Source organism: Lolium rigidum, chromosome 3, assembly GCF_022539505.1.
Source record: "Lolium rigidum isolate FL_2022 chromosome 3, APGP_CSIRO_Lrig_0.1, whole genome shotgun sequence".
Taxonomy (NCBI): Eukaryota; Viridiplantae; Streptophyta; class Magnoliopsida; order Poales; family Poaceae; genus Lolium; species Lolium rigidum.
Genome location: NC_061510.1, coordinates 66,798,718 through 66,808,388, shown reverse-complemented (window position 1 = coordinate 66,808,388; position 9,671 = coordinate 66,798,718). Strand labels below are relative to the sequence as shown.

General features: G+C 42.1%; 1 protein-coding gene across 1 annotated transcript; it reads right to left on the bottom strand.

Annotated features, from left to right (window-relative positions):
- Positions 1-2,586: 2,586 nt before the first annotated feature.
- Positions 2,587-9,384, bottom strand: LOC124694953 (tubulin--tyrosine ligase-like protein 12). Its single transcript, XM_047227873.1, has 15 exons — positions 9,088-9,384; positions 8,332-8,589; positions 7,897-8,021; positions 6,986-7,187; positions 6,715-6,840; positions 6,337-6,593; positions 5,934-6,041; positions 5,731-5,872; positions 5,466-5,631; positions 4,629-4,786; positions 4,161-4,484; positions 3,986-4,060; positions 3,697-3,766; positions 3,465-3,622; positions 2,587-2,925 (listed from the first exon to the last, which is right to left on the bottom strand). Exons 1-15 carry the CDS (start codon positions 9,382-9,384, stop codon positions 2,776-2,778), a joined length of 2,616 nt encoding a protein of 871 aa, XP_047083829.1. The 3' UTR covers positions 2,587-2,775.
- Between the last annotated feature and the right edge of the window lie 287 nt (positions 9,385-9,671).

Below are 9,671 nucleotides of genomic sequence, written 5' to 3'. Positions count from 1 at the left end.
GTAGATAGCCTGTTTTTCCAACACCGTGCGTGTGTAGGCAAAAAGAAAACAGGAGGAAACCACGCCATACATCCAGCTGTGCAGTCTTTGTGCGCATGAGCCTACCTGTCCAAAACGAGTCGAGTTAGTCCAGGAGGTCAGCCCACCATCTGTACCAGCACTGGTGCATCAACTGTCGTGGGCCACTTGCACTGTCCAATACTCTCAATACTTAGGCCAATACACGACTGTGTATGCACATGGGCTTCCATCTGGTGCGACCCCGTTGGTCCAACACGTAGGTGCAGATGCTCCGGGAGCCAAGACGCATTTTCGCATGCATATGTTACTACCTCCATAATAGGTAGCAACTTATATATGGTTTAAACATCGTATCATTATTATTTTGTACACTTATTTATTTTAGGGTACGCGTACTTTTCGCCGCTCTCTGGTTACATTTGATTTGGATGAACTCATGATGATCTATCCACATTCACACATGATTCACGCACACGATCCCACCATTCTAGGCCACCTAAGTCAGATTTCCCAAAATTTAATGGTGATAACCCAAAGTGGTGGAAGAAAACCTGTGAGAAATACTTTCACATGTATGGAGTAGAGCGGAGAATTGGGCGGGTTATGCCACACTTCGTAGGCAATGCTGCCCTCTGGCTTCAAAATGTGGAAGCAGAGGAGGATGTAGAAACTTGGGAAGAGCTCTATGTCGCTATGCATGCTAAATTTGGTAGGGATAAACATCATAGGGCTCTAGAAGCACTTGAGTGTTGCAGGCAAGTCGCTAGTGTAGAACAATACTATTTCAAGCTTGAGGAGCTTCGCCATAAGGTCCTAGTGCACAATAGACACTATGATGAAGTCTTTTTTGTCACAAAATTTGTTAATGGATTAAAAAGAGAAATGAGGTGTGCGATTAAATTGCATAAACCAAGAACAATTGATGTTGCTTTATCTCTTGTTGAAACACAGGAAGAAATGCTTGAAGAGGCCAGATCATACAGTTCTTCTCGCTACAAGCATGACTACCAGCAGTTGTTCTCTCGTCGGGGATTTTCTGGCGGGGGTACATTGTCTCAGGAAAAAAATAAGAAACCTGAGGACGAAACAACATCCAAGCCAGCCTGGGAGAACAAGTTCCAGACTCTGAAAGCACAGAGAAGGGCTAGAGGCGAATGCTTCAAATGTGGCCACAAATTTCAGCCCAGCCACAAATGCAACACCACTGTACCACACCCACTGAACATTGTGGAGGAATTGGTGGATCTGTTGCAAATATCTCAGTCTGAAGGGGAACAGTCTGGCACTGATGGGGATACAAGTGGCAATGAAAACTTAATGCACATATCACAGTGTACCATGGCTGGAACAGTTCAAAAGAAGAGTTTCAGACTCCATGGCACAATTGCAGGAAAACAAGTACTGCTTTTGGTTGATTCCGGTAGTTGTGGAAGTTTCATCCTGTGTGAGATTCAGTTGTGTGAGACTATGATCCAGAGAGAGTGGTTACACATCCCCCGAGCATGAACGCCTAGCCAGCACGATGTGTGGATGAACCCCACCAGCACGCCGCCGGCCGCCGCTGGCGCTGAGCACGAGCACCACCTTGGACGCACGCGGGTGGGAGTGCAGCAGCACTGTGCCGCCCGGGGCGAGGTCAATGCGCGGCATGGCCAGCCTCTGTGTGTTCGCACCGGGATGGGACGTGGCCAGGTTGGTGAATGATGAGCGTCACGTTGAACCCACAGAGCGTGGCGGACAGGTCTGTGGGCCGGGAGAGCGCCGAGGTGGCGAAGTGGTCCCGCGCCATCACCATGTCGATGCACGGCGTGCCGTTGAGTTGGTGTTAAATATAAATAGAGTGTCTAGTCTCTTTCCATTAGTTTGAATTTTTGGTTTAATTGGCTAGCGTAAATCTTTCATGGTATCAAAACCAAGAGGTTCTAAGTTTCAGACCTTGCTCGCGCAGTATTAAAAATAAATAAATCATTCAGACCCTGCTCGTGCAGTATTAAATACGTAAGAAATAGATTATGCCGCTTGCACCTCGCTAAGAACTAAAATAGTCAGACGTGAGGGTGACTATTAAATACCAGTGGCTAGTCATCAATCTTTCAGTTGAAACGGCACGGCAGACATCAGCGACAAGGTCCTCAAAGAGGAGGTCTGGGTCGGATTTGGAAACGATGAAGAAGATGACATAAATTATGGCTTTTTTTTCAAACACCAGTGGGAAGATCATGTACCTTCAGTGATTAGACATGTCTCATCTGTATATGTGTATAAGTTTTTTTTTTGTTGAAACAATATAACAGGTAGTATGTAGTGTAGTTAGTGTCCCGAGAGCGTATATTCAAAAATCAGGCTCTGGCTTTGTGGAATGTAGCTTCCAAGTTGCTGCGTGTGTGAGCAGCTGAAAGGTAGGGGCTACCTTACCTTTGCCTCATCCATGATAAACCTCAATTTCTCAAAGCAAGTTCTTCTCAAGTCACTTCTCGACTGTCTTGGTTAATGCTCATTTGGCTCAGACTTGCTTTAAGAATTTTGAAATCCATACACACCCATACTGGAATCCTTCTGAACATATAGAAAGTTCCATCGGAAGCCTCATTCACACGATCATACTAGTACAATAGTTCATGGTTGGATATACTGCCATGGATGCCGTTGATGCATAAACGTACAACAGCCCTCGGTTGTCAATTACAACTTTCCCCTTGTACATATTATGGTGCAAGAAGAATGGTAGTGTTACAGCAGATTTTGACAAGATGGTTACAGTGGTGATACATTCTTCAGATCGTCGAGAAAGAGGCAGCCAAACACCGTGTTGAAAAAATCACTGCCTCTGATGGGGCCCTGGCTCCCAACGAGAGCACGTGTGTCATACTGGCATGCCCTCGTGCAGTCTGGGCAATATGTCACCTGCATTTCATGGTCAAGTGGTGAGAGAGTTGTTCCGTTGGAACATATGAAAACAGCTAGTACTAGGCATCAGGTTCAAAATTATGAAGTTAGGTGTATCCCCGTCTGCGAGTACTTCCAGTGCTGAAGTTCCGGTTATTCATGGATGTCAACAGCTAGAAATTGTTTCGCAAGAAAAATACACCAGCTAGAAATTATAACTCTGTCATGACTAATGAGTAACTGTCCTATTTTGGTTCAAGCATTCACTACACTTAACCAGCTTCCATGATACTGCTATCATGCCAAATGGGCCAAGAAAATGCTGCATCAAGAATAGCTGGATCGACAGAGTGATACATAGTTTTCATACTCAGCAGGCCATAAAATGGTATTTCTAACTCCAATGGAACAAGCACTGTGTTCTGATCATGCACAGTAACACTAATGGATATGCACAAGTTAAAAAAAAATCATTAACAATGCTTTTTACGGAATATTATTAACAATGTTGGGGTGTAGGGGTGAGGAGGCTAGATTTATATGTAGTCGAGGCATACCTCTAAAATCTTTGGCTTGAATTTGTTATCAAGCATAACATCAACGCCATAAATGGCCCTGCAGAATTCGTCCTGCATCTCAGGATGAACAACTGAGGCTGACTCAAAGACACGCCTTATCATATTCCTGATGTTTTCATGGATGTCCAGCCACTTAACTAAAAATATTTACAATAAATCAGAAACCTAAGACATCAAACTATACAAAGGAGAGGGAATGCAAGATGTAAACCTTGGTGCTCCTTCTCAAACTCCTTGACGAACTCTGGAGTATTCATATGGTTCATCTTCCCAGTATAATTCTGGATGGGGAGAGCAATTAGGAGGCTAGGTTACATTTTGAACACTTATTACAATGAAAAGTTGACGACTGATCACAATATGGGCATACAGCCAGCTGGTATAATAATATTTAGTATAACAGGAGAGAGAATACAACATCAGCAAGCTTCTACACAGCTAACATTCATGATGGGATATCAAAAATGACACGTATAATTGTCAATGAAATTTGATCTTACCATCACAGTGAAATGGGTCTCGTACTCAAAAAAGCTAGTTTTCTCCAAAGTGTATTGATTGTTTGCTAACCTGACCTACAAAATGGAAAAGGTGGATGAACAAAAGTCATTGGATATCATCATCAATTAATCGGCACAGAGATTCATCAAATATCATTAAAATTTTAGGCCATACCCAAAAAACATCAGTAAGAAATATATCCAAAGGGCATATACTGCGGACCAAAACAATGTACCGAAGATCAAACTTCCTTCCTTGGAAAAGCGCAGGATACTCAATATACTTTTGGCATATCTTGGGACCTGTCTCAATAAGTCTGATAATAGCAGATAAATCACCACTCACAGTGGTATCAATTGTTCTTGCCATATTCCAAGGCTTCATGATCCACAAGTTGTCCATACCATCTCGTTTTCTCACACAATAATCTCCAATTAGTTGAGATAAATGGGTCTCTAGGTTATATGTAGGTTGAAGCCACTCAGGTGAGCCCCATGCCTGTAGGAGTTCATATTAGTTTCAGATGCCACTAGCATCAAAGATACTGAGTCCAAAGCACTTATATAGACTGCTAATCAAAGCTATGCCAAAGGTTTCTCCAAAAAGGAGGGTATACACCTAAGAGCTTTTTTTATCTCGCACCTTGTGGATAGTATCTGCTAGGTGGTGCTTCATAACCAGGCAAGCTTCATAAGGAAATTGATTTGTGTATTGTTGGTCCGTAAGGCCTAGTGAACTCTTTAATTCCGAATCAACTTGCGCGCCTAGCCAGATTATGTCTGCATCCTGCGGATCAGTTGCTGCACCAAAACAAAACAGATGTGAAACATAAGCCAATTGCCTTTGAAGCATATTTTTCAAGAAATAAAAGGATCAAACTAGGTCAACTCTATGGATCACCATGACTGTACAAGCATATCAAAATCAAAAGAACCATAAAACCAAGTTGCAAACAAATAATGTCTTGTTAGAAGATCATCCCAAATATTGGCTCAACTTCAATTTTCCTCAGTAGTTAACTAAAAGATATATCACCAAGCCATAAACATAATTTACAACTTGAGCAGTAAACAATACTTTTTTCAAAACAAAACTGGAAGGGAGACACCTACAGGCTACAGTATAAATAGCATGAACTCAAGTGGTTGCGTTGTACATCGACTCTCCTAACCAAGTGGGCTAGGTGCACTTCCTTGAGTAGCAAACTATATTGATGGCAGAGTGCTATCATGAGGTGTACACTGCGTCAGAAAAGGAACATAACATTTATGTACTTAACTCCTTTGGGTAAAAAAGAAAAGGTGTCACAACTCACGAGAAGATTTTCATGCTATGTCATTAGCTTTCCACATGAACAAACAATCCAACAAAAAGGGGACGAGTGATGAAAGGAAAGGAAATAGATTGCAAGCCCAACAGGCCACTCCTCGGTCCTAAAAAAAGATACAGATACATAAAGCAGGACACAGCTTTGCTTACTGAGAACAAACTCTGGACGTGTTAAGAACTCCTCTACTTGGGATATATCAGTTAATACTCGAAGTGCACTGCCATCACTTGGGCGCACACTTTTGGTTGAGGGTGTCTCTTTTGTAGAAGGACAAATACTAGTTGATTCAAGCTGCTCCTGATACTTTCTGAATTCCTACGAATTAGCCAAAAAGCAAGATAGGACATAAGGTTATCCGTCATTCCGTGTACATCTCAAGTCCCCAAAATGTTAGGACTGACATGAAAAAAGTACCTGAATAAAATAGTTCTCTGGTGTGTGGAACCAAGCTGTAAGCCTAGCTGAGCGTTGTTTGTCTTCACCAATACCAAACAAGAAATCTCGGGTACATTCTTCTCCAGTATGAACATCACGAATAGGCCACAGAATTGTGTAACTGAAAATATTGGATATTAACAAACTAAACAGTGGTAGCATATTACTACAATTCACAATACCTTATAGCAGAAGCTAGTTTTCCTTCTGGCATGAACAAGAAAGGAGCTATTCTGAAGTTAGCACCGTCACTATGGCGCATGGCTGAGGCCAACTCATCCATGACATACCTGCATTAAGAACCAGCCACGAAATAATATCAAAGTGTACAACAATCAAACGTATTCCGTGTCCAATACAATGTTTCTAATTGTCCAGAAGTGAAAACAAACATATTTCTCGAATGGTCTAACTGGATAGATTTATACAATTATACTACATAGCACTCGGTGTTAGTCAAGTTCATAATGCCAACATGATTCTTTTTACAAAAATTTTTGCAGTATTTAACTTCACAGTAACTAAATTGCACCAACTCTTTGTCTCTTTCAGAAGGGATGAAAAGAGGTTGCAGAAATGTCATACCAAATGGGTGTTTCATCCAACTTTTCTGCATCAGCAAGCCGGTATGTCATAAGATACAGCCACATTGCACCAATAACTCTTTCAGCAAGGGATTCTTCAGGTGACCATTCTGGAACACGTGGTTTTAGTGCAGAGTCCACTACATGTTTACCAGTCTCTACTATATTTGATGCACTGACACCATTTAGCAAGGTTAGATTGGGAAGAGATTCAAGAATGGAAATCGCATTGTTTCCAAGAGGGCCAGGAATGTCTACCTGTGAAAAGATAATCACTTTTACATGTATATCTAGATTACACGCGTCCTAGTCTAGAAATAAGACAAGAACTAAACATAGCAACATATTTGCAAGACAGTATGAAGTTTGGCAATAATACCTCCAACTCTTGTAACTGTGTAAACCCACTAAATAACTTCAAGAGATCATCACCAGAAACTTGATCCAAAGGATTGCCGCGGATGTTCAAGTTTGAAAGAGATGACAGTTTACTAGAGGAGAACACCTGGGAAATACAAAATGTAGCAAGCAAAGTTATCAGCGAAGTGGTTCACCTTTTTCTGATTGTACAATTCTGAAAAGGAGATAGCTTAGACTTGAGCACAATGATACAGGTACTCTTTTATGAAATAGTGTTATAGATACCTTACCTCTGGTAGTTTGTGGATGGACCTATCAGAGAGGTCAAGTGCCACAACATTCTCCAATGATATGCTTTCCACAGACAAACAGGGATTTTCTGCTCCAACCATATCTCCACAGAACCCTAAAGCCCACTCTTCAGCTTTACTTGTAAAATGTGAATTGTAGATTTCCAATTCAGGAAGAGCATCAAAAACACCTTTGTCAGCACTGTCAGCATCAAAACAATATTAGAATGAAAGACAAGGATTTTACAACAACAGTACCTGAAATAGATATCACAAATAAGTTCTAAAGTATGCCAATTAGCCAGACTGTTGTGCACAGCACTTGCTATATTGCTAAAGGATTAAAGCTCAGGAGTTGCACATCTCTATCATGTTGTTTTTTATCACATACAGGAAGCATGACCAAATACTATGAAACAATAGGATATATATCTTTTCAGATAAATGCCCCAAATTATCACAAGCCCACATTACCAACTCATCCCTACAATAACATCAAAACACAGAATTCGGTTGCAAGAACTCAGAAAATGAATGAGCCTATATCTGGCAGGCTCTGGGCAGGTATACTTCCGGTTTTCAATAAGCCTCTTCTTAGCTCTATTCCATCCTTATTTAATTTAACATCCAAGACCAGCCATTTGATGAACACACCAGTAGAATCTTCTAGGTCATCAATTGTAGCAGTGCTATAGATCAACAACCACTAGTATCGATTGTAGCAGTGCTATAGATCAACAACCACTAGTATCGATTGAAGCCTAATAAGTAGTTACTTAATAACTTCTATACATCAGGATCATGAAATTGTTTTGTAGTTAACCTATAACTAATTGAGAACATGGAAAATATGGAGAGAAGAGTTGACAAAATAGGTAACCAAAAAAAACATGTAAAAGAACAATTCTGACCCTTGGTTAAGGATAGGGTTCTCATTCAACCAAAGTGCCTTTAACCTTCCACACTTCCCGATTTCTTGCAGTACTTTTTCTGGATCCTTCAGCCTGTTTCCCCATAGGTTTAGGGCTACCAGATTCTAGTGAGAAAGAAATGAATAAACATCAGATACCAAGCATAAATCATTCAGAAACAGTTCTTATGAAAGCTAAGACAAACTATTCTAAAAATGAATTATTGGGGTACAGACCACATTGGAGCATTTGACAAGCTCTACAGTACAAACAGTTCTTATGAAATAGGAAGTATGTTATCTTCTTCTCATGAAATACTGAAGCATGGAATAGTCAAATATGAAAGTACTTACACGAGATCGACCAGATATACTATTACTGTACAATACAGGCAATGGCAACTACAGAACATGTATATGTGGAGAAGAGTCGGACCGGAAAATTTGTAGACAGATTCAGTGCTACTAGCATATCATCATCAATTCCGAGCTCCTCGAGCTCCAGCCATGCTGCAAAATCACTTCCCGTCTCCTGGATTCTAGTCTTTTCTTTCTCCACCACCTGCAAGACATGCTCCAGGCTCCCAGTCTTTTCAGTGTCCTCCTCATCTGACTCTTCGACCTCGGTTCCCTTGTCGAGGTCCACACACATTAGCGCTGCCATTCTCTCGGCCAATCCCGGCACTTCCCGCAACTACAAATCACCAACATACAAACATGAGATTGAGATCACTCGTGACAGGGTAAATTTCTGTAACTTGCTACTTATCCGTTATTTATCAGGTCAACAAGCATTGCTACTAGTTGACGGAAAGAAAGACAGTACATATTTTTAACCATGAACTGAAAACGAAATGTTCTGAACAGAGGAGAATAACAGAACAAATTATAGAACAATTTAAAACCGGAGGCAATTCTAGCCGCCACTCACTTCACTAATGGAGCAACTAATTTACAGTACAAAACCATCGGAAATCAAAATTTTGAGCAGAGTTCACTATTACAGATATGTAGAAAAACCGGTAATAGCACGGCATGAAAGATGAAACCCCTCGAAATCAGAAGCACAAGGTCCAGATGAAGCAAATTGTTATAGTACTAAATAGCGTCAACAGCTACACGAGAACCAAGCAGTTGCTTCTGGATAAGCTAACGCGAGTAATTCATGGCAGGAATCAAGACGAGCGCTCACCTGCTTGAGCGCATCGGCGAGGCGGAAGGACCACGCGTGGTCGACGAGGAAGACGTCCGACTCGCTCCCTAGCGTCGTCTCAGAGGCGAGAACGAGGCGGCGCTGCCTTCCTTCCTCGCAGGGCTCGACGGAAAATCTCTCCCCGCCGTCGAACACCTCGTCGGCGAGCTTGCGGTGCAGCCGTCGGTGCAGCGGCAGCGGGATGCCCGCCGCAGAGAGCAGGAACTGATGCACCCGGGCGAAGTCCTCGAAGCTGCGGATGCGTTCGTCGCCGCATGGGACGGCAGCAGGTGACATGGCGAGGAGGGACGGTGGCGGCGGAGGGGGACTGGGGAGGAGGCAGCAGGCGGCGGTTGGGGGTGACAAGGGTTTAACGTGACCAGCTAGATGATGTTGCTTTAGGATTCGTGTGGTGAGTGTGTTTTGTTGTGTTGTGTGTGCCGCTCCGCTGAAAAATGCCAAAAATAACACATTTTCACAACTTTATTTACAAAGAACACCAGTACGATTTTTTCGAAAAAATAGCATCTAGGGCAGAGTCATAACATGGCATGACTAATTTGCTCGATACACATGCTAACGGT